The sequence below is a fragment of the Mustela lutreola genome, chromosome X, assembly GCF_030435805.1.
Source record: "Mustela lutreola isolate mMusLut2 chromosome X, mMusLut2.pri, whole genome shotgun sequence".
Taxonomy (NCBI): domain Eukaryota; kingdom Metazoa; phylum Chordata; class Mammalia; order Carnivora; family Mustelidae; genus Mustela; species Mustela lutreola.
Window position 1 is genome coordinate 7,777,190 of NC_081308.1, and position 25,281 is coordinate 7,802,470.

The 25,281-nt window shown below is 46.2% G+C and overlaps 1 protein-coding gene across 3 annotated transcripts in view; it reads right to left on the minus strand.

Moving 5' to 3' along the window:
- The window catches only part of ARHGAP6 (Rho GTPase activating protein 6), a 479,046-nt gene that overhangs the window by 244,738 nt on the left and 209,027 nt on the right, over positions 1–25,281 (minus strand). For 2 of the 3 annotated variants that reach the window (XM_059157790.1, XM_059157789.1), the window contains exon 1: positions 3,655–4,241. The exons of the other annotated variant lie outside the window; for it this stretch is intronic. In XM_059157790.1, the coding sequence (XP_059013773.1) occupies positions 3,655–3,699 (45 nt within the window). In that variant the 5' untranslated portion in view covers positions 3,700–4,241. Of the gene's footprint in view, positions 1–3,654; positions 4,242–25,281 lie in introns of those variants that run through there. 3 annotated transcript variants of the gene reach the window in all.

The window sequence follows — 25,281 nt, forward strand, 5'->3', positions numbered from 1 at the left end:
TCTGGTTGTCACAGCTTGGGGGGAGGAGTGCCACTGGCATCTAATGACTAGAACCCGGGGAGGCCACTCACCATCTCACAGTGTACAGGGCAGCTCCTACCACAAAAAATCATCCTGCCCCAAATGCTCACTTTGCTGAGGCTAAGAAACCCCAAGAAAGACATAAAGACACAGCACTGAACTCAACAGGTATCTTAAAATTGGGATTTTGTCTATACCTGTTCAATTAAAGAGCTACTTGGCCATGCAATTCAACAACGTGGACGGTCACAGTAAGTCAACGAAGGTACAATATTTGATTGTTGGTTTATTATGGTGATAGAACAGGGAGGAGGAAGGGCAACTCGGCTCATCTATCTCAATCGTCTAAATGAGTCAGATGAGCTGTGCGAAATCAGGGCGCTTGGAGAGAGCACTCCACTCTGTCACCAGCCACACCTGTGCCACCTTGAACCCCACCACTGAGGCTTGGGTTTCCAAGGAACACAAAATAGAAAACCTGTCTAACCCACTAGTTGGATTCGACACAGCCCGTACCCAAACACTTCACAAGTTGTATAAGACGACAATAAGGAGGTATTTATTATGACCTGCCATTTCTCTGAAAGTGTTGCCAGGCAATCACGGATCCATGCACACCGTCTGTGACCGTCATACTCCAGCATCTCGATAGCCCGTCCAAACGAAGACCGGCTGGTTCGCTGTCCTAAGTATCTCTCGAACACGCTAACTGCTCTCCACCTCCGGCCCAGCTGCCGTCACACGCAGGGCGTTCTCTCGTCTCTCCCTGGCCCCACCGCCAGGATGCACTCTGCCTCCTGCTCACCCTCAACGCCATCCTGGGCTCCGTGCAGATGGAATGCAAATCTGACCAAGTCACCAGAAGGCGGGAAGGACAAGGCCCAGCGGGAAGGGCGGAGTCACACCGTAAATCAAATGTGGGAAAACGGCGGGAGGAAAGGTTGGGAGGACAGCATTAGCTGCTAGGGACGTTTTTGTTCTGATGATGAAAACAAGAAGACCGTGGTGCTATACGTTGGAAAACTGTCACATTATGCAAATGGAGAATGCTCGTGTCTACTGAAGACTATTATGACCATGTAAAAACATGAGCAAGTGTTGTGGCAACTCTTGGCATTTTCACTATTCAATCGTCCCTTTAGAAAACAGACCAAATGGCAGGCGCACAATAGGCACTTCACAAATGTTTGTTGAGTGAACAAAATGTGAGCCACTGATTTCTTACGGGAAGTCTCGTCTTGGGCAAATGAAAAAGCTCCGGAGGAAGAACATTAAATACTTGCCCCCTGGATTACATCTCAGGGTAGGCAGGAGGTACTAAGATATGGTAATACACAGCGGGGCAGAACCACGTAGCGCCAAGGAAGTGGATTCTTTGTGCTAAAAGGCAAAATGAGCTTTTGGAATTACTTAAACCAGGATGGGGGAAGCAGACGAAGAGAGCAGTGTTAGAAGAGATGTTAAGCCTTAGAGGGTTGATATGAAAAGCAATGGGTCACACTTAATAAAGAACATTCTTTTGACTTGTGACTGATACAGAGCTGCTGAATGCTGCTGCTTTATCACCCTTAAGTATGCATGAGAAACTTCTAGAGAACCCCGGGTGATTTCTTCCAACCTGAAAGCCAACAAATTCCCTCTGGAATCTTCTTTCTTATAGCCCTAAATCAGAAAATAGGCATGTGGTGATCTGTGCTTGAATAAAAGGCTAGTCCATCAGCGAATCTTCAGAGCACAAGAGGAGATGTCAGCATTAGCTTGACTCTAAGTTTATGCTTTTAGCAGGATGAGACAGCTGAATGAAAATAGTTTTTAAATTGTTTGGGGATGCATCTGCCTAACTGAGGCAATAACCATTTGTAGAATGGATAGATTTTTTTTTTTTTTTAAAGTAAGGTTCTCACCTTTCCTCCTCCACCTTGGAAATGGCATAGAGACCTCAGATTGCAAATCAAAGGGCATCAGCACACAGTTCAAAATCTGGAAAAGGTGGTGGGGTAAAATGTCGACTGGGTGTAATGAGCACAGACTCCAGAACCTTCAGTACGAGGAAACCTCTGCCAAAACTGGGTTACCCTTAATATCACTTTAAAAGGAAAATCACTGAGCCACGAGTGTCTACAAAAACGAGCATTAGTAACTTACCAGTGTTTCAGCTGTCATTTCAAGGCAAGTTAATGGCAAAACTAGAGAAAGCCATCATAAGATTCCTAGAATGTTCACCAGTAGGGACCCTGATGATTTTCTAATTCAGGTCCTCTTTTTTATTTTTTTTCCTCCCAACGCATCGGCATGAAAGTATAGGGCTTCCAGATTAGCCCAGTGGCCCCCAGCTGATCCAGGACCCACCCTGGCAACAAGAACCAGGACCTCTGTATTTACAACTCCTGTCCACTCTCCACTCCTTTCTTTAAATAAAATATATATTTTCTTAGTTTAGTGTTTTTTTTGTTTTTTGTTTTTTGTTTTTTGTTTTTTTTTTTTTTTTTTTATGTGGAGAGGGCATTTTGGAGGACAGGAATTCCAGACAGATAACTGTCAGACTAATTATAAATACTGATGATTCTTAAATTTGTGCCTGCTTCTCTCCGATTTTAAAGTAGCATGTATAATTTCAGCAGTGAACGTCAGGTCAAAGACAACTCGGTAAAGTAGCAGATGGCAGGACGACTGCAATGGCCCATCTCAAAACACCACATCTTACAACTGGAAAATAGATGTCCAAACACGAACACCGCGGTGAGCTAAGGCTGCTGCCTGCCGGCTCCCTGCAGGCGGCATTCAGAATCTTCAGGAGTAGTACTCATTCCTCAAAAACATCTTTTCTCTCTCTCTCTCTCTCTCTCTCTCTCTCTCAAAAATAAACTCAATCTGGAATCTGGATTTGCCGGTCCGTCATTCACCTTGAAACCTTGACTCCTACTTTAAAAGAGGAAAAGCCCTTGAGCTTTGAGTCTGTGGTGTCCTGCCGACCCCCGAGCAGAGTCCACGCAGTGCATGGCACTCAGTTAGCCCAAAGCCCCCGGTAAATATCTAAGGAGTATTTGAGTCAACAGGGAGGAGAGAAGCCACTGGCAGAAGACCCCCTGGCATCACCTTGTGTTAATCGGATAATGTGCGACATTCTGTCCCGCCACGAACTCTGAGGGAGATGCACACCCTCTTTTCCAGAAGCAAACCGGCTGCACCCCAAAGTGCCCTGCAGCATTTTCTCCGGAGAATCCACTAGCCCCACGCTCAGATCGCGGAGCAGCCCTGCCTCCCCGCCAGTTCTATTCTCCTTCTTGCCGCATATCTGACCTAAGGTTGAGCGGGCAAACCTGGGCCCCAGGAGCCCCGTTTCTCAGCCCTGGCCAGCGAGGCGGCGGCAGGACTCAGCCTCTGGCCGTGAACGCCGTGTCCACCGCGCGGGGCAAAGGAACGCGGGCTTCAGGGCTGGGGGCTCCCTTTCTAGGGTGCAGCCGAGTTTCTAAGCAGGTGACGCTCGGGGGTGACGCCCAGGACGCCTTCCACCACCCTAACCCCCGACCGAGGACCTCTGGGGAGACACTGGTCCCGTCAACCCCAAGCTGTCCCCTCCCAGGCCGGCCAAGTGGCGCCCCCTGTCGCCCGTGTGCGCGCCGGGACACTCACCGCGTAGTGCAGCTGCGGTTTCTGGCGGTGTACCGGGTCCCCCATGTCGCCACTGAGAAGGAGTGACAGGCCCTGAGCACAGCCTGGGGTCGCGGCGCCTCTCCGAGGTCCCCCTATTTCACCGCCATCCCGGGCCAGCCCCCGGACGCGAGCCCCGTTCCCCGCGCCCCCAGCGCGCCGCAACGCCCGCAGGCACCAGCGTCCCTCCGAGAGGCTGACAGGGACCGGGAGGAGGTGGCGGCCGCGGCGTAGAGGAAGGAGAGGGAGGTGGAGGAGGAGGAGGAGGGCGAGGAGGAGGAGAGGAGGGGGAGGAGGTGGGGGAGGAGGAGAGGGGAGCGGCCGAGTCAGATGGGATGGGCGGGTGCTTAATTCCTTCCGCTCCTGGCGGGCTCCTGTCGCGCGGCAGCCACCGCAGCCGCCAGCTGCTGGGGGCTGCAGCGCCGGACGGAGCGCGCCCACGACAGGTGTCAGGGCGGCCGGCGCTCCTACCTCCTGCCCCGCCACCCCTGCCAGGCCCGTGGGAGCCGCGCTGCCAGCGCTGGGGCTGCTGAAGCCCTCAACACCAGCGAGAGGGCGAGCTTGGGTTTCCAAGAAAGAGCGACTTTCGCTAACTTTGAAAGGGGTGTGGGCCTGTCGCTGGAAGGCGATTCGGAACCCGCTCCCGCGAGGGCGGAGTTTTGGTGTTTGGAAAGCCCTCCTTTGCGAGAGTCTCGACGGCGGGAACCCCGGGAGAGGGCAGGCCTGAGAGGGGCCAAGTAATGCAGCTCGGGGGAGCTGAAGAAGGCCTGAGGAAGGCCCGGCCGGCTGCCGGCCTGACCGCGCCACTTTGGGTAAACTGAGTCCCAGAGAGCTTGCGGGACCTGGGCCTGTCTGAGGAACCCCGCGGGAAGCGGGAGTCGTGTAAGAACCTGCCGGGACGCAGCGGCTGGTGTCGGTCCCGGGCTGCACCGGAGTTGGGGGCTGGGGTCGCTGCTTTCTGTGCCTTAGTTCTGAGGTGCACATCAGAAAAGAGCACCGCAAGAATCTGGAAACAGAAGAAACGTATACTCCTTGCAAATGCTGCCAGATGAACCAAATAATTTTTAGAACACACTGGAGGTTCACACCACTGAAAACTGGCCTCCGCTGTACAATCCCTTGTGGAAGTGTGCACTTGGTAACACCCCAGAGGTCCCTCCCTCGGCCTGGCATTCTGTGATTTACCTGAGGTTCCCCACAAGCTAAGTCCACACAAAGGCAGGGTCTGGGGCCAGTGTGGAGACTCCAGACCCAGTGAAATCCATCCGTCAAAGCCCAAGACGGGTAGCTACCCAGGGAAAGGCGGGTTTCTGGGTGGCCTGTCTCCATTCTTCAGGGTTCCCCCGGTGCTGGACTTGGCCAGGAGCACTTCCTGCGCTCTGTGTGGGTGCACCAGGTGGGAATAAGGGAAATAAGATGTGTCCCCCGTGTCTGAACCCTTACAATTCAGTTGGATGAACCACCCAACTAATATTTTGAAAACAATGGCATCATAATTGTAAATATGGACATTGTAAAAACAACAACAACAACCAGGAATGTGAAGCCAGGGGCACAGGTATCCTGAGGAACAGATAATCCCATGACCATTCATCTTTCTGGAAAGCTCTAAGATTACATTTGCTAAAGCTGATTACAAGCTTGCCCTCTGATCCAGGAATTCCACTCCCAGACGCATAGAGAAATGGGTGCCAATGGCTTCCTCACCTACGAGGATATTTAAAATCCTCAGGTAGATTTGCTAAAATGAAAACAATCAAGATGCCCATCAACAGCTCCTCAATGGACCAATGGTGGTCTGTTCATATAATGGGATATTACTCAGCAATGAACAGAAGAGAATACTGACACACACAATGACATGGATTATTCTCACAAATGTTGAAAGAAGTCATACACAAAATAGGACACAGTGTATGATTCTATTTACTTATTCCGGAATTGAAATTCAAACGTTGAACTGAAATAGGCAGCTGTGACCAACTTATGGTTACAGAAGCCACAACAGGGATAAATAAACAAGGAAATAAATATAAACAAATGAATATCTATTACCAAGATAGGGAGTTGGTACTGACTGGGAAGGGGGCACAAGGGAACCTTTCGGGGTGCTGGAGACGTTCTGTATCTTCATCGGTCAGACACCTTACCCAAGGACACCCACATGGAAAATCTCACTGAGCACTCCAGTTCAGATTCCTGTAATTTACACCCTTTGCTATGTGTATTTTATACTGTAGTAACATAAAAATAAGCTTTAAACCAGTGCCCTGTCCCAAACGGGAACTTATGACCAGCGTGTTGCCGCCTGTCTTGAAAGAAAGTCCACGTCACCATTCACCGCAGTCCCCCCGCAGTCCCCCCGCAGTCCCCCCGCAGTCCCCCCGCAATCCACGCTGCACAGGTCTCCTTCCGCTCTGCTGCCTGGGAGACCAGAGCTCGCCTGCTCACCTTGGAGGCCCTCCCTGCTTCCTCACACCTCCAGGCAGAGCTGGAAAAATGATATGCTCAAGTCCCCTCTTCACTTCGGCTCTGCTCTGCTGCGGAAAGCAGCCTTAGAGCTCTAGCAGCGAAGACCCGTGGAATAAGGCAGAGAACTAGCATCGGCTTCGCCACGCGGCATCTTTCAGAGAATGAAGCCGGGACCCGTTTAGGGACCTTCGCTTCACCGTGGTCCATTTAGAAAGCTGAACTCTCCAGCTTTAGGATTTCTCTCTCTGTCATACTGGCCACTGAACCTCCAAAGCTAAAAATCCTTTGCCCTACAGAAACGGGTTCATTATTAATATACATAAACAATACAAGGTATGTCCCTGGATTTAAAAACCTGAACCGTGGGGTGCCTGGGTGGCTCAATCAGTTAAGCCTCTGCCTTCAGCTCAGATCATGATCCTGGGGTTCTGGGATCGATTGAGCCCTGCATGGGGCTTCCTGCTCAGCGTGGAGTCTGCTTCTCTCTTTCTCTCTGCCCCTCCCCCAACTTGTGCATGCTCTCTTTCAAATAAGTAAATAAATTTTTTAAAAAACACCTTAACAACAGTGCTTTGATCATTACCCCGGAGTAAGGCACCCCCATGTTAAATTGGCTCACCTCACACTGCTGGGGTGCCACCTTTGAAAAATGTGTTGTCACGAAACAGCATTATCGTAAGCCAGAAAAACTCCATCATTCCCGAACTGCGTGCTTACATTCTAGGAATGACTTCTGCCTGCTGGCATATTTCTTGCTAAATTGTCATTGCTAAGTCAGAGTTAAATTCTTAAGTGCAACAGGGCTGCTTTTCCGTGTTTGAAAGGTCTGGGGAGATAAGACAAAGCATTTGAGAAAGGAAAGGATCGATTCATGCTGCAAGACATGAAATTCACCTCAGAGAGAATGCCACACCTTTTCAGTTCTCAGTCTGCTCGTTCAAGACTCAAGACGGGACCTAGAAGATTGTGCCAAACTTGAAAAGTCCTATTAAGTCTTAAACAATTTGAATTCCACACATTATTTCTATCTGAATATAGTTCAAGGCATAGTTTAAACACCGCTCCAATCAAAAAGTCTTATTTGCACACCTCTGCTCCTAAGCATCCTCTCCATGGTGTTTATTTATTCACTCGGTCATTCATTCAGTAAATATTTTTAAGGGCATACAATTTGCCGGTATTGTCCTAGGTCATTTAGACTACATTTTAACATGGCAGGTGGTTTCGAAATTCCGATCTTTGTCTGTTGGGTGACTATGGGAGATGACCCCAAGCACACGAACCCTCCCCTAGCGGAGGCTGAAGTTCATGCCGCTTGCTCGTTACGTTAAGAGACGGTGTGGCTAATGTTCTCTTTTGGTTAGTCACCTTTTCAAAAAAAATAATACATTGCTCTGATGTTTATCATTTCCCCCAGAGAGGACTCAGAAATCATCTCTAGGAGTTCCTCTACCAGCATCACTTTTAAGATAAACATGTGTCATCCTCACAGTGGAATTTCCTTGTCTTCCTGCCCCTTGAACATTCCAGCATTTTCGGGACTAAGGGCGGTCCTCGCCACCACAGCACACTGAAATTAAAACCCCTGTTGGCCTTCACTCTGCCTGCCTATAAGCTGAGTCGACATTTTCCACACTTGGTGCCAGCCCAGGGGTGATGAGTTTTTCAGGAAAACTTTACCCAAGCCCATGGAAGCAAATTCAGCTTCAGAGTTTAGGAGGAGCTCAGGGCCATCTGGGCACTAAAACCTATGTAGGCTGGCAGGAGAAGGCCCCGCTTGGAGGCCCTGCCCTGTCACAGAGTAGCTCTGAGACCCTCTTGGGTGGGGGGACCCCTTCCCTAAAACCCAGTGCCCATACTCTTCCATCCTACTGTCTTGTCAATCCACCTGCTAGAATACCTTCCAAATTTTGAATTTAAAAAATTGATAACATACAATGTGTAGCTTAATGAATTTTTGCAAAACATATGCCCATGATCACCATCACTGAAGTCAACAGAGAGAATACCGCTGGTGTCTCAGAGAGTCCCAAGTCCCTCGGCTATATTGTAACGCCCTCTCCTGGTGGCAGACACTGCCCTATATTTTATGGACTTGACTTCTTTGCTTCCCTTTTATAGCAGGGCTTCTCAATCCTAGCACTGTTGACATTTGGGAACCAATAATCTTCTACTCCCCCACCAGCTTTATTGAGATATAATTAACATATAACATTATTTAAGTTTAAATATTTATTTAAATAATTACCAGAATAAGATGAGTTCATACTTCTATCACTTCACATAGTTACCATATCTTGTGTGTGTAGTGAGAACATTTAAGACCTATTCTCTTAGAAACTTTCAAATATACAACATACAATTGTTAATTACAGTCACCGCACCACGCACTGGATCCCTAGAACTTCTTCATCTTATAACTGGAAGGAAATTTGTACCATTGAACCATCATCTCCTCATTTCCTCCACCCAGGCAACCACCACTGTACTCTCTGTTTCTATGAATTTGCTTGTCTTTTTTTTAGATTCCACATATAAGTGAGATCACCAATATTTGTCTTTCTCTGACTTATTTCACTTAGCATAATGACCTCGAGGTCCGTCCATGTTGTTGCCAGTGGTAGGAGTTCCCTTTGCTGTGGCTGAAATATGTGTACGTACACACACACAGACACACAGACACACACACACACACACACACACACACACACACGAGAGGGAGAGAGAAAGAGAGACAGAGAAAGAGACAGGGAGAGATGGGGGTCGTGGAGAGCTGTTACACTTTCCTTATCCATTTAGCTACAGACATATACTTAGGCTGTGTTCATATCTCGGCTATTGTAAATAATACTACAATGAACATGGGAGGGCAGGTATCTCTTTGAGATCCTAACTCCAGTCCTTTTGGACATACATCCAGAAGTGGGATTGCTGGATCATACAGTAGCTAACGAACCTCCATCCATTTTCCACAGGGGCTGCAGCAATTTCCATTCCTACCAACAGTGTGCTAGGGTCCCCTTTCTCCACATCCTCGCCAACACTTGCTATCATGTGTCTTTTTGATAAAAGCCACGCTGACAGGTGACATGATATCTTTGTGTGGTTTTGATTTGTGTTTCCCTGATGATGAGTGATGCTGACCACTTGTTCATGTGTCTCTTGGCCATCTGTCTGTCTTCCCTGCAAAAATGTCTATTCCAGTCCTTTGCCTGTTTTTACACTGGACTGCTTGGGTTTGTTTTGGTTTTGGTTTTGTTCTTGAGTTATTTCGCTGTTAACCCTTCATCAGATACATGGTTTGCAGATATTTTCTCCCATTCCTTCTACCTTTTCATTTTGTTGATTGCTTCTTTTGCTGGGCAGAAGCTTTTTACTTTGATGTTATCCCACATGTTTATTTTTGCTTTTGTTTCTTGTAGCTTTGGTATCATACTGACAGTTCTTGACTGTGGAGGCTGTCTTCTACCCACTAGACGCCAGCCTTATCTCCCCCCACCAACTGTGACAACCACAACTGTCCCCAGATATTACTCCCTGGGGTGGGGAGCAAGATCACCCCTGTTTAGAGAACTACTGCTTCTTAGGAAGTTGAGTATCCATAAATACTAGAGCTCCGCGTGGCCGGTTTTCTTACTTTATATAAATGATTCCTATGTATACTTTATTACATGTGCTTCTTTCACTCAATATTGTTTTAAGGCTCTTCCATGGCGTAGGTAGACATAGTTGGTTCATACCCACTGCTGTCCAGGATCTCACTGTGTGTGTTTACCACTGTTCATCTTTCCAAGTGTGATGGACATTTGTGTCCTTGCCAGTCTGGGACTACTGAAAGCCATACTGCTTGTATATCCTTCCACAAACCTCCTTGGGCACAAGCACATGCATTTGTGTAGGGTGCAGATCTAGAAACGGACTTGCTAGGTCATAGGTATGCATGTCTTTAACTTTATTGGACAGTGCCCAATAATTTTCTGAACTCATTGTACCAATTCGAATCTTTATTTACACTACAGTATAAATAGACTGAACATAGTTTATATAAAGACTGAACATAGTTTAGAGTTGTCTCTCTTCTAGGTTTTCTCATGGGGCTACAAAGATACAATTCAGGAAATCAAACTCTAGGACCAGGAAGGAGAGATGGGGAAGAAGCTTAAGGTCCTCTTCGTCCCAAATCACATGTATCCCGTAAGTGAAGACTTGACTAGCCCTGCTCACAACATGCCACTGCTGACTCTGTCCACACATACAGTTAAAGCGATGGACACATCAGCTATGCCTTTGGGGAAAGACATTTTATTTTGCAGGTCAGTATACTGGGAGCGGGGAGGGGCGGCACAGTATCTCAGCAACCCAACTGGAAACATAAGTGCCACTTATGGAATTACCATTTTGTTCCATGGCCACAATTTCTCCCCTTCTTCTTAACTCTAACATGGATGTGTAGTTGGGAGGGACCCAAGGAAGAATAAAGGATCCTATTCCTTGCTCCAGGTAAGCTAGAGAGAGACAACCCCCAGCCTGAAGACACACCCTGTCTGAAGAACAGCAAATGAGGAATTCCTGGGGATGCTGGGAATGGTGCCTGGAGCTGTGATGACAAAGGACAGAGAAGAAAGAGAAGAGTGGCCTGGCAACCCCTCCTCCTACTGCGTTCAGCCTTGATCCCTCCTACAAAGAATATCAAGAAGTTATACGTCGTGATGAGCACTGGGTATTATATGCAACTCATGAATCATTGAACATTACATCAAAAACTAATGATGCACTGCATGTAGTGGCCAATTGAATTTAAATTTTAAAAATTTTTTTTAAAAAAAGTGATATATCAGCCAGAACTGACAGCGTGATGATTTGTGAATGCAGGGGGGAAAGCCAAGGGAGGGACGGTGAGGATCAAGTGATCATGAAAACAGGTTCAGCTTGGTATGACTGGTTTGTCCTTTTCCTGCCATTTTGATATTCTCCCTGAAGAACTGCTGTATTCGATATCAGGGAGCCAGGGAAAGGGCCCTTCAAAAGTATCCACAGAGAGACATTTCTAAAATGAATTTTCTATTCAAGCGTCAGTATGCAAAAAGAGGAGGCTGCAATCCCTCTGGTTATGGGATCCCCCCAAAAAGAGTGTGAGATTAAGGAAACTGCTTTTCATTATATCCATTATCTAATGTTAGTCTATTGCCTTTGCTCGACCTATTAGGACGCCCTCTCCCCACGTGGTGCCGCAGCACGGAAAGCCCGCAGGACGCTCCTGGCTGCCCTAGGGCTGCAGGTGTGGGGGCTACTATTTGGAGCGATAACAATCCCACTAATTATTGAGCTCACACGTCACTGGTCCTTTGTTCAACTGGATGCTTTGCGAATAGCAAATCTGGATCCTTGGAATCACAGTATGAGGAAAGTATGATTATCCCCCATTTTATTCATGAGGGTGATTAACTTGCTCTGCACATCTGGTAAATGGCGAAGTCGAGATGTAAATGAAAGATGGGTCCATATCTCCTTGCGGACCATTCCGATACATTTCCATGTAGAGACTCTCGTTGATAAGTCAGACTCATCTATGAGATTACTATGGGGGCTTCTTGCAACACGGGGTTGGACACCACCAGTGCCCCAGCCATATCTCTGAGGCCAGTAGTTCTTTTTCCCCACAAAGGGACACTTGGCAATGCCTGGAGAGATTTTTGGTTGTCACAAAATGTGTATGTGGGTGGGGGTTGCCACTTGTGGCCAGTGGGGAGAAGCCCGGGCTGTTGCCAACCGTCCTACAATGTGTAGAATGTCCTCCCCCCAAACAAAGAACTATCTTGCCAAAAATGTCAAGAGTGCCAAGGTTGTTAAACCTTCCACAGACCTAAGAAACCCATCCTTTAATAATTTCTACTTAGTAGCGCATCCCACACCAACAACAACTTTTCTCTCAGTGGAGTGGGTAACATTTCACCCAAGAAAACAAGGAGAAATATCCCGAGAGCAGAAGAGTAGGGCTGAGCAACGGGACTTACCCACAAGTGGCTCTCCAGGCAACATGGCATGTTGAAAGGCTAGCAGGTAGAGTAAAAACTGGCTATTTGTGTGACCCAAACAGACAGCTATAGAGTCCTTTGGAGCACTTGACGAGTCACGCAATGAAACCACTGTTGAAACCTCAAAAACGCCTCATTTCAGAGGCTCCGCAATATTAGGAATGATGGCACCTGGCATAACTCTCGTCCCTAGAACTTTCAAAGCAATTTCACATGGAACGGTGTCTGTCCCCCTCCTTAACCTATTTTGTGATTATGATTTTCATTTTTCATAGGGAGAGGGACATATAAGGCAAATATTAAGAATATGTTGCCAGAAGTGTAATAAAATGAGGAGACAGAATGCCCTTCGCTTGCCAAGTCGCCTAAACCTGCTTGTAGCCCATTAATCCACCAAACAGGGAGGATGGGCCAGAGAGTTCCTGATCTCCACGAAATGCTTGAATCAGAAAGATTGAGCACCAACAATTCAACAGGGCCTTTACCACCTTACTGCGCGGTCAGAGCCAACCAAAGAAAGCTGTTCCAAGCTTAATTTCTTGATTTGTTTTCTTTGGGACCATGCTTTATAAAAGTGGCTCTCAACTAGGGGCAAGGCAATTTTGTCCCTCAGGGCATATTTGGCAACTTCCAGAGATTTGGGGGGGGGGGGTCAAAAGAGGGGGTGGGGACATGATTGCTACTACTATTTATTGGATAGATGCCAGGGATGCTGCCAGACATCCCTCAACAAACAAGATGCACACCCCCCCCACACACACACACACACCGACTCCCGCCCCGCAAACACACAGATGCACAGCCAAGAATGTCCTGGCCCTCAGTACCGGTAGGGCCAAAGTTGAGGAAACCCTGCATTATAGATAAAGTTGTTCCAGCCAAAATAATTTTAATACAGCAGAATCTAAGCATTGGACTAAGGCTTTTTCATTATTTCAATTTTAGCTGCCATCCTTGTTCACGTTCATAAACACAGCATATAGGGACAGATATGACCTGGAGAGATAATAAGATTTCTTCTCCCTTTCAGCAGAACACAGGACAAGAGGAAAAGACATTAGAAATAAATGGCTAATCAGTGTTTCTGAGAGTATGGTCTTTAGGACTACATACATTAAAATCACTTGGCAGGGGATATTAAAAAAAAAAATTGTGAGGACCTCCCCAAAACACAATGACTCAGAAACTCTTGAAGCACCACCTCGGGACGGACATTTTTAGCAAGATCCTTTGACTCTTATCACGTACAACAACACAGTTGGAAAGCCACTGATGCCAGGGTAGTAAAACACAGAAACCAATGCCCAGAAAGGGCAAATGACTTGTTCAAGATCATGCAGCTAGGATAAGACAACATCAGAACCCATCCGGCCCTCTGGATTGAATGTTAGAGGAATGTAGAAAACATTCCTAACTCCATGACTAACAAGCCAGAATCAGATCCATTTGTAGTTATTAATGAGTAAATGAACATAACATTTGGCCCAGTTCACCACAACCTAGAGCCTGCTAAGTGACTTGCTACATTTTTCCTGTGGTTTTGCCAAGTTTTCTCCCCACTGTCTTTGTGACTAACGGTAAAAAGAATGCTACACATGACTTCTTTCAAAGCTCTTAGGATAACTGATCTCCATTAAACTTTAATTTTTCAAAACCATGGAATTCCTTTTTCTCACATGAACATGTCAAAAAATGACAAATGTGTATAAATCACACAAATTATTAGTCCTTTTAGATTTTCCAACGGGAAAATCCCTTCAGAGTCTACTGAAAAACCTTCCCACCTAGAAACAATTCCGTTTCCCATCTTAGCTAAATAAAGTTGCCAGCCACTATTCTCCTATGGTTGATGGGAGAGTTTGAGATTTGGAACAAAGGAAGGTTGGTTTGTTCATCATAGCAGACTATGTAACAACTTCAAGGCTCTCCGTCTGCATTTCTGTAACTCCCATTTTTACAGTGGAATGATCAAAAGAACAATGAAAATTCAGTCTGTGAGAGCTAAAGAAGGCCATGGAGACAATGATGAATGATTTGAAGGGACACCATGTGTAAGAAAGGAAAGCCTTGTCAGTTTTCTCCAGAAAGCTGGACAAGACTCAAGAGGAGAAATTAGGAAGACTTGGATTTTGGCTCAACATAAGAAAAAACTTTCTACATTTAACCTGGCAATTCCACTCCCAGGTATATAACAAAAAGGAATTATATATGTCTGCACAAAAACTTGTGCATTTGTGTTCATGGTGCCATTATTTATAATAGCCTAAAATGGAAACCATTCAAATGCCCATCAACTGAATGATGGATAAACAAAATGTGGTCTATCCACATTCCATACAATGGAAGATTATTTGACCATAAAAAGGGATGAAATACTGTTATATGATAAACCATGGATGAACCTTAAAAACATGATGCTAAGTGAAAGAAGCCAGTCACAAAAGACCACATAGATCACATGATTCCATTTATCAGAAATATCCCCAGAATAGACAAATCCACAAAGACCAAAAGCAGGTCCGTGGTTGTCTAGGATGGGGAGTTGAAGAGATGAGAGCCCGAATTCGGTACAGGGTTTCTTCGCAGGGTGAGGAAAATGGTCAAAAACTGATTGTGCGGATGGCTGCACGACTCTTGAGTGTACTGAAGTCCAGCTGGAGGAAACGTGAATCTGATCTCCATAAAGCTACTGGAAAGAAAGAAAGGGGCACCTGGGTGGCACAGTCGGTGAAGTATCTGACTCTTGATTTCGGCTCAGATCATAATGTCGGCGTCGTGACACCAAGCCCTGCATCAGGCCCCATGCTCAGCGGGGAGTCTGCTGGGGACTCGCTTTGTCCCCCTCCCCCCCCGCCCCGCCCTCCCCATCTTGCCTGTGTATGTGTGCACACTCTCAGGTAAATAAATATTTTTAATAAAAAGAAGGAAAGGAGGGAGGGAAGGAGGAGGTCTTCATAATAAATGGAGTGGTGCCAGAGAAGACAGGCAGCTATCCCAGGACGAGGTGGTTTCTTCTCCCGGACAACATTTAATAAGCCGAGCCCGGAGAGCCTCAGCTGGAGAGCTGCGCTACGTGAGAAGTTTCACTGTTGCACCTGCGACATTTCATCCCTTTCCTGTTTCCCTGACTACGACACGAGTGGCTCCAGGCTAAAGATGGGTTTCTATTAGTTTTTTCAGTCCACTCTCTCATCCAGCCTTTCAACGCTAACTGAAGGCAAGGCCTTGTGCGACTTGTCTCAGTAAGAGTTGCTTCTTGCCTGAGGCAGAGTTCCCCAGAAACAGACACTAAGATAAGGATTCATGTGCAAGTGATTTATTAAGGACACGTTCCCAGGAGAAATCGGTAAGGGGCAAGCGTAACAGGGTAAGACAGGGGAGGAAGCCAAGTAACGGTGTGATTTCTGGCCAAGTCCCCGTCTCAGCCTGGTCCTGGGGGGCGGGGGCAGGGGGAGTTCCGGAGTGTCGATTCCATCTCAGAGTTGTCTCATCTCAAACCAAGGGAGCTGAGCTTTAACACTCTCACACCTGCCAGTCATGGGCTATGGGATGCCCCAGGGTGATGTAAAGTCTCAGGCACTTCCTGTTCTTTGTGGGTGCAGGGAAACTGCTCGAGAATCCCAAGGGATATCCTCTGAAGTTCACAGATGTTGGTCATTAGAAGCAAACCACATAGAAGCTGGGGGATGGGCCAGGCACACAAAACTGATAACAGATCTGTGATATTCTGGGCAAAGCACCAATAGCAAGTATGCACTGCACATTCTGGTTGAAAACTTGTTAAGCCCTAAAGGCTGTTTAGGACTCTGTTCCTATGTGCGGAGGTCCTGAGCAGGGTGGAAACTTGTAGCCTCCAAAGTATCTCCAGCAGGATGAAGTATGAGCCGGTTTTCGAGGCTTGGCACTCCCGCTCACGCTCTTCCTTGCTCATAGTCCCAGGGAATTTCTCAGCAGCTTCGCTATCCCCCGTTGTCATTTCGCCACTTATTAAGTTTGGGTAGATTCCCAAAGCTGCCAATCCACAGAACCATCCAGGACTGGGTTACCTTACTTACTGGATTGATTTCCTTTTGCCAAATTATAGATCATCACAAACATATTTAAGCTGTTGATTCCTAACAACACAGTTAGATGTTCTCTGTTTCATCCATCATTTTACGACATCACTGACTGGTTACCATATTTGGGGGGGGGGTGTAGAGATTATACGAATGAGTGTGCGCATCCCTGCGTGTGCCTGTGTGCGTGTATATGTGTGTGGAGACAGAGAGAGAGAGAGAGGTTAGAGCAGTGCCAGGCATATATATAAGCTCTATATCAATGTTTACTGTCATCACACAGGTAAGGTCAGGTTATATGGTGAGGTCTTTGTCCTCAAAATTGTTCTGCTGGGGTCCCTGGATGGTTCGGTTGGTTGAGCATCTGCCTTCAGTCCAGGTCATGATCCCAGGGTCCTGGGATTGAGCCCTGCATCCCTCTCCCTGCTCAGCAGAAGTCTGCTTCTCCCTCTCCCTCTGCCTGCCGCTTCTCCCTGCTTGTGCGCTCTCTCTCTCTCTCTCTCTCTCTCTGTCAAATAAATAAATAAATAAAATCTTTTAAAAAATGGTTCTTCTGCCAAAGAACATGCAACAATTTTGTTTACCTATTTCAATTTTGAAAAATGGCTTCTGTTTCACCTTCCCCTCTGATACTTCCTACTAGCACTTTCTTCTCCCACTTCCTCTGAGGTTACCATACAAGATGGGGTTAATGATAAAACTCCTCAGTACTGAATAGAAAGGGAGTAAATATTAGGTAGACTGAAAAACAAAAGGAGGGGGGTAGGGCAGAAACAAAACGAGCTCCCAGAAACTCTTAATGCATATTTTTGGCAGTGAGGAGACAGCCAGAGGGCTTTACTCCAGAGTTTGGTTTTGTTTGTATCTGTGAAAGTGCACAAGGTGAAATTCCATAAATAGAGGAGCTTCTGGACCACTTTCTATTGCTAATATTTTCTTTTCCTCTGACGTCTGTCCCCAGCATCTCTGTTGATGGTGAGCACTTAGTAAATGCATGATGACTGATGTTAGGAAGTATTACAAGGGCCCAAACCATTCTAGCAGGAGCATAAAGCATTCCAAAAAATCCCAGAAAATACCAAAGGTGAAAAGTTATCACTCAGTGAATTTATAAAAGCCTGAAGAGAAAGCACGTTGCTCTTCAACGCTATTTGTCTGGGTTGGTTTGGTTAGTTCTAAAGGAACAAATGAGGGGAGATGTTTGTCTCCAATCTGGCATAGGAGTCAGTAAAAATGGTTTTTATGTTTCTGAATGGTTGAAAGGAAAACCAAAAGGAGTATTAGGTTTCATGACATGTGCAAATGACAAAAATCTCCAATTTCAGCATTCATCATCAATAAGGTCTCACTGGAGCATAGTCACGCCCGCTCATGTACACATTTGTCTATGGCCGCTTTTGATGCCCTAACATACCTGGTCTTTTCCCCAAAATGTCCACTGACCTCTGACTTGTGGGTTTCGTTCAGTCTGCAGAAGGCATCCCACCCCCCTTTCTTTTAGAATAAGATACACCAGAACTAGAAACAAACATTCCCTTATTTCATTTGTATTTACTCTCCTCCAATCAGCTGTCCCTCCCACCGACTGGGACTTGCGGTCTCATCAAAAAGAAAGTTTTCCCTGTGCCCTCATCTGGCAAGTTTAATCCTGATCTTAGACACATGCTGCTCCTTAATATCCCTCCCTCCAAAACTGAACTGGGTTCACACCCATCTGCACTGGATTCAGTTACATGCCATGCCACACGTTCTGAGACCAGAAAAGCAGAAGATTCTAAAACAACCACGTCTATATTTGGCCCTCAGAGTCGGGCCGTTTTACCCTGCCTTAAAAACCCTAGGCCGCTCACAGGAAGTAACCTCAAATTGTTATTTCTTTTTATGACCTAAACGTTGTATCAGGCTGTGACTTTTAGGTCATGCCATACCGTAAAGACAAATGTGTGTACATATAAAATTTTCAGACTAGCCAAGATTCTGGAAGGTCACTAGAACCCAACCCGTTTTTTACAACTAGCCCAATGCCAGCAGCACCCTTTTTACATTCTGAACATTCCAAGATGTGACCATCCACCTTCGTGGCTTCTGGCCAGGGGAGGTGCCCTTTGAAATTCTAGGTTACACATTAGACATGAGTCCTTTGTTTTCAAGGGTCAGTGAACCCTTCCGCCTGTAACACCGCATCACAGCCACCACCTCCCATTTCCCCTTTGCCTGTACACCTCCCACTAGCTTCTCTGGCTCCCCAGGACCTTACGGACCCATCCCACCACCACCCCCCAATAGGAGGCACTGCAGGCCTTTTGGTCGGACTTCTGCTAGACCACTCATCTAGTCTGTTTTCTCCTTAAACACTTGTTCTCCTTGACGGCAGGGGCTGTTCTTGTTATCTTTGTACCTCTAGGACCTGGTCCTGTGCCTACCAAAGAGCAACCACTGGAGAACTAGCTGCTGAGTGCTGTTATTATGTATGAGTCCACGAGATTAGAACAATCAACACTTAGTAATGACAATACCAGCAAGTCTACAAAGAACACGAACCAGAATCTGCTACGATGGCAGTGATTGCTCTCTGGAGTAATCTGATAATTTAGCCAATACAATCGTTTTCCTTGGTTCCAGTTTAGACTTCCCCTGCCCTCGCGGTCCATGCTGCAGACAGCTCTCAATTATCATTAGGACACTGTGACAAGCAACAGAAGAGCAAAAGCCTTTAAAATCACAATCCTGGCTTTTAGGAAGGAATTCGCCACTTCTCTAGAAAAGTTGAGTCCCCAGGAACTTCCAGGGACATTGTCCAACCTCAGGGCCACCATTTTAGGTTATAGAGTAGCTACATTCAAGGCCCCCCCCCCATAAAGGAATTCAGCATGAGCAAGAGGCAGATGCGGCTCACAGAACAGGAGAGCTTCCTAAAGACATATCAGTCCACGCAGGGGTTAGTAGGCAGGATCTCTGCTTCGGTTTCTCACGCAACAAGGGGAATCCACTCCAAATCCTGCCAAAAGGCCGAGTTTTGAGAACAGCCCATCCCATCTTGACACATTTATCTCTGTTCATCTCTGGAATCAGACACTGCAAGATGGACTAACACTGAGGGGCCACCATGGGGCAGGACAATTTGCTTCTCCTAAGACGGGGCTCTCCAAATGTTTTGACTCACAAAGCAAGGAACCCACTTGGCTTCTGACCACAGGAGCTTGGCAATGGCACCCTTGCTCCAAAGCCCTCAGTCCCCAACCGCACTCTCCTCTGGGGACTGCTAAGGGAAAAAAACAGAAGGAACAGGGAAGTTACCTCCCTGATCAGGAGTAACCCAAACACGGCCGAGGCGGTGGGCGTCACTTGGCTTTCTACAGCCAGATCTCCATTTCCACAAAAATGCAAGTCAGGCAGTTTTCGGTGGCTTCTCTTCAACTGATATTTGGGTATTTTTTTCTCAAAAAATTGTCCTTTCAAGTGTTATACCAGACCTGGGAGGCCGCAGCAATATAATCTAAATCTTCTGAGATTCCTATAAACAATCAGCTCTGGTTCCTTCTCATGACTTGCCAGTTGTTTTCTTTCTTTTAGAGGATGGTAATTTTAAAAATCTCGTGAATGTCTACACATATGTACTCAAATATATACACACACGTGGTAATATATATCTTTATACACATATACATATATAGTCACAAGTCTTATAAAATCCATAAACATGATATTTTTAGATTAAAGATCCTGGCTAGTTATGGAACGTGAGAAGTACATCTGATGTATGTACTGGAACCTCTGGATTGAACAGCTACACTTACTATTATCCAATTGTTTAAACCTAGTTTATAGCAGTGCCTTTTTTTTTTTTTTAAGTCTGGCCATCAATTAATGCTTGGGTTATTATTTCCCTTTTATTCATTCTTAGCATTTAATGTTTTCCTTTCTTTTACAATTCCTCTCTTGCCTCCAGGAGAGAAACAAATGTAACACAATCTATCAGCCAAAAATTTGGATGATTCTTTAAAAAGACCTGGCTCTTTCTTCTGACCTTCTCCTTCATTTTTGCAAGATTTTATTTATTTATTTATTTGAGAAGGGGAGGGAGAGAAGCTGACTCTCCACTGAGCACAGAGCTCAACACGGGGCTCGATCCCATGACCCCGAGATCATGACCTGAGCCAAAATCAAGAGTCAGATGCCCAACACACTGAGCCACCCACGTGCCCCTCCTCTGTCCTTCTCCTGTAAAACCTGCCTCAGCTCCATGGCTTCAGAGAAATAATACTTTAATCCTTTTTAAAATCGAAAATTGATGCTCTGGAGACGTGCACATATCTCAAGCAGCCTCCCACACAAGACTGGGCAGCCGGCCCAAACACAAGAGCACAGTTGAGGCAGACAACACTTAGCATACAAACAGTTCCCTCCGTCTCCAGCGCCTCTTTACAACCTCACAGAGTTAAGACTAAACATAAATGAAAAAAATCCCTCCTTCCAAATTGCCTTCTTAGGATCCATAAATTCCACATTCCCCTGGCCTCCCAGCCTTCACTTGCTCCTTTGGCCGGCAAGCCCAGGGACACGGGGGCCACTCCGCCGGCCAAGCGACCGCAGCTAGACACAGCCATCCATCCCTGCTGCGCGGTGGGGCCCCCGGAGCTCCGAGCCCCCAGAGGGCCACGCTGTCAGGGTGGCTGCCGTCTGATGCAGAAAAGCTGTGCGGAGGAAATGTGTTCCATTTGTTCCTGAGACTAGAATGCAGACAACGTCTCAGACAAAGGGCACGGCTGGTTAGGGAGCCTCGTTCAGTTGTCTCATGAGGAACATATCACCATAGGAGACATTTTCCTAAAAACGATTTTTCTTTCTTTCACCAGCCTTATTGACATGTAACTGACATACAACACTGTGTAAGTTTAAGGGGTCCAAAGTGTTGATTCCATACACATTTCATCTTTTTCGCAGACGTGTAGTTGACATACAGTATGACATTAGTTTTGGGGATACAACATAGTGATTCAATATTTGTGCATGCGATAAAGTGATCCCCCAATAAATCTGTCAGCGTACAAAGTTGTTAGGTGTTATTAACTACGTTCTCTGGGCTGTACCTGGTATTCCCTTGTCTTATTTCTTTTATAACTGGGAGTTTGTCCCTTTGAATCCCTTGCCCCAAATTTGCCCCACCCCACCCCCCAACGACCACCAGATAATTCTCCATACCTGCACGTCTGTTTCTGTTTTGTTTTTTTGTCCTGATCGTTGGTGTTGGTGTTGCCATTCATTTGTTTGGCTTTTGTAGATTCCACGTATAAGTGAAATCATACGGTATTTGTCTTTGTCTGACTTATTTCACTTAGCATAATGGGCAACGTTTTTAATACAAAACTGGCTGAGAGTAGCACTGCTAGGTTTCCAGCTTTAAAGAGATGTGTGTTCTTTTTCCTTCTTGGGGCGGGGAGGGGGACTCCTTATTGAACTACACAACACGAGCCAAACAGTACTGAATTCGTAAGTGCACAATTCAGCGCATTTTGCCACAGTGAAGAGCCCTGAATAATAACTGCCCGGATCAAGAAAAGCCCCCTTCTATGTCTTATCCCCCAAAGGAACCCCTAGCCTGACCACTGACCCCAGAGGTTTTGTCTCGTTTGCCCGTTTCTGAACTTCCCGTCATAACGATCCCACGGTGGACCGTCTGGTCTTCGGGCCGGCCTCTTCCATCGCTGTTGCCTGTTAAAGCATGTTAGTGGCCCTTCATCTTCTTCGCTGAGAAGCATTCCGTGGCAGGAATAAAAGACAATCGTCTCCCACTTCTACTGCTGAGAGACATTTTACCAGAACAGTGCTCACAGGAACCTTCTAGTACATGCCTTTTAGTAAGCGTAGGTAGGCATTTCTGTCAGGTTTACACCTGGGAGTAGAAGCGCTGCATTCCCGGGGAACATATGCTCCGCTTCAGTAGCTGCCACCTGACGGTCTTCCGAAGCCCGGGTGCAGTTCTCTCTGCCACTGGCAATGCGCGAGAAGTCCGGCTGGCCTGCCTCAGTGCCATCCGTGGTGAGGTCCGAGTGCTCTCCCTTGCCTCGTGAGAGCCGTTCCGATGGGCAAGGGGCGATGCGCACTGCGGCGTTAATAACATTTCCTGGGGGTGGGGGGCGCCTGGGTGGCTCAGTGGGTTAAGCCTCTGCCTTCGGCTCAGGTCATGATCCCAGGGTCCTGGGATCGAGCCCCGCATCGGGCTCTCTGCTCAGCGGGGGGCCTGCTTCCTCCTCTCTCTCTCTCTGCCTGCCTCTCTGCTTACTTGTGATCTGTGTCAAATAAATAAAACCTTTAAAAAAAATAACATTTCCTGGGGACTGAGGAGTTGGAGCGCTTTTCCTATGTGTATTGATCTTTGGATATCCTTTTTGCAAAGTGTCTGTTTCTAGTCTGTTGCCCATTTTTCCCACTGAGTTGTCTGTCCAGAATGGGGTTGGCAACATTTTCACGTAAAGGGCCACATGGAAAGTATTTTTCACTTTGCAGGCCGGACGGTTTCTGTCACAGCTTCGCTCAGCTCTGCTGTGACGGCACAAAAGCAGCCATGGGTTGTATGTTAATTAAAGGGTGTCACTGAGTCCCAGTGAAGTTTTACTGACTAAAACAGTCAGTGGGTGGAATTTAGCTCACGCATGGTTTGGTCACCTCTACTTTATAAGACCTAGGTGGTTTTGATTTTTAAATATTAGCAAAAGCTGAGCCACATCCCAGGGCTTGCTTATTGTTTTATCTGCTATCTACTGTTCTTCCCGGTATCGTAACACTGGAGGGGGCACCATAAGACCTGGCGGAAAGAAACTGGAGCCGCCAGAGACCAAGCGTGTGTACCGCTTCTAGGAAACTGTTACAGGGAAGCTGTCTCAGAAAGGATGACCCTTAGAGCTCCCCTCGTCCTTATTTCTTCTGTCTAAGACATGTGCACAATGGCTGGATGTCTAGCGGCTATCTTATCACCACGAGACAACCTAGAATATGAAAGCTGGCGCTGAGAATGGAAACAAAAAGAATGAGAGACACTCGCGACTGCTGAACTGCTATACTAGCCCAGTGCTTTCATGTGTTCTATGCGCAAGGAAAAGTCCCACCCACCTGTTTAAGACACTCTGATTTCAGTTCTGTCCCTGGCAGCCCAGGGGTAATTTGTAATGGATAAAAGAAAACTCCCATCCTGTTGGATTATATTTTTATCCCTCCTAACTCCTGACTGAAATTTTAGCTTTCAGTTTTATTGTGTAGCTATCTCATCCATCGTCATGAAACACTTAGCACTTTTCGGGCTTTCTCTCTCTGTGTGTTTCTGTCCTGTTTGCTCCCCTTGGGCACATACTTTTTTGATGGAGAAGAAACATCTCATACTCTGTGTCCACAGTAAGTAGTACTTCCATCACATGTATTCAGCTTCAAAAAACAATTCTTTGTGATGATGATGTTTATGTTCAAATGGTGAAGAACATATGTCTTTCGGCAAAAGGACATCATATTTTTGGTTCAAGAGACAGTGAAAGAAAGGCAACCTTGGGCTCTAAAGACAAAGGGCAGGGCTGGGTAGCCTCTTATGAGGCACGCCGTTCTGTAATACTGACACTCCAAATTTAGGCAAATCAAAATTACACTCTTTGGGGCACTGTTTAGCCTTCAGGCATACTAGCATGAGATCCATTTCTTATGTTTGGAGTGCATTCGAGCTGAGGTTCAGGTGATCATATAAGACTTCCTCATGAGGCAGAGTAGAGACTGCAGCCCCTTGTAGTTGTGGAGAGGCACACTCACGCCCTCCTAAAATATTATATGCATTCTATATCATTAGAAAACTATGAAACACGTTCCAAAGCAAAATCCCATTCAACAATTTTCAGATGGTCACTTCTATCATATGCTGTATAGTTGGTTTCCCTTAGTTTACAAGGGGCTACTATCTGGGGCTAACGACCAGTCTGGGAGTTGACTGTTTCAATGGAAGCCTACCTGACTGAGAACCACAGAGAAATACAGCACATCTGCCCACTCCTATTTCACAGCCAGGCACATGGAAGAGCAACAAGACCCAGGAAATACCTGAAAAATCTCCTGAAATCCAACAAAGGTAAAGACACAATCTTTGCTAAAGTGTTAGAGATAGTATCTATTACAAGTTTTATGCCAGCTATACCCAGAGAGAAAACATCATAACGTAAAGATAAGGAGATTGGGACAAAGAGTCTTTGGTGCGTGAAAGCAGCTAGCCTCACTGTTCTCTGTCAGAGATCTGCAGCTTCAGCCCTCCAGACCTACTGGATTTTATCTGAGTTAAAGAGAAGATAAAGCACTAGGAGGCTGACAAAGAAGTATCGTGTGGGGAGGAAGGGAGATTATGTGTCTAATATCTGGAGGATGCCATGAATGTGCATCACTTTAGAAATCACATCTCAACTGGTACTGAGTTGCAGATAACTGAATTCATGCTGACCTTTTCAACAGAGTGGTTTCACATAATTATTTCGCCTTCATTATGGGCTAAAAATCTTGTCTTCATATTTCCAGGCAAGAGGCTGATTCTGATTACAGGTTAGAGTGCATTTTAACATGTGCAGATTGTGTGTGTGTGTGTGCGCGCGCGTGCGTGCGCACGTGTGTGTGTGTGTGTGTATGTGTGTGTGTGTATGTGTGTGTGTTCTAGCGAAGGTACATGCCAGGAACCAAACAATCCAAACGTCCACTCAAGGCATTAACAAGCATTCTGCTCTACACGTGACAGTGTTTACTGAGGGAGAAAAAAAATCTTTTTTCCTTATTCTTAAGACCAAAGGAATGATTGCTTTTCAAACCACCGCTGATTTTATTTCAACTCTTTTCTATTGTAGCCCAGTCTGTTTGAAACTTGTTCTCTTCTGTCTGAAGTACTGCACAGCACTTTTCCAAGCAGGAAGCCTGACCCCAATAAAAGTGTAATTGCAAAAGCCAATATAAAAGCCATTATAAATTCAGTAGCAACTCCTTCTTACTTAGAACCTTAAACTCTGTTTCTATAGAGCAAAGAACAATTG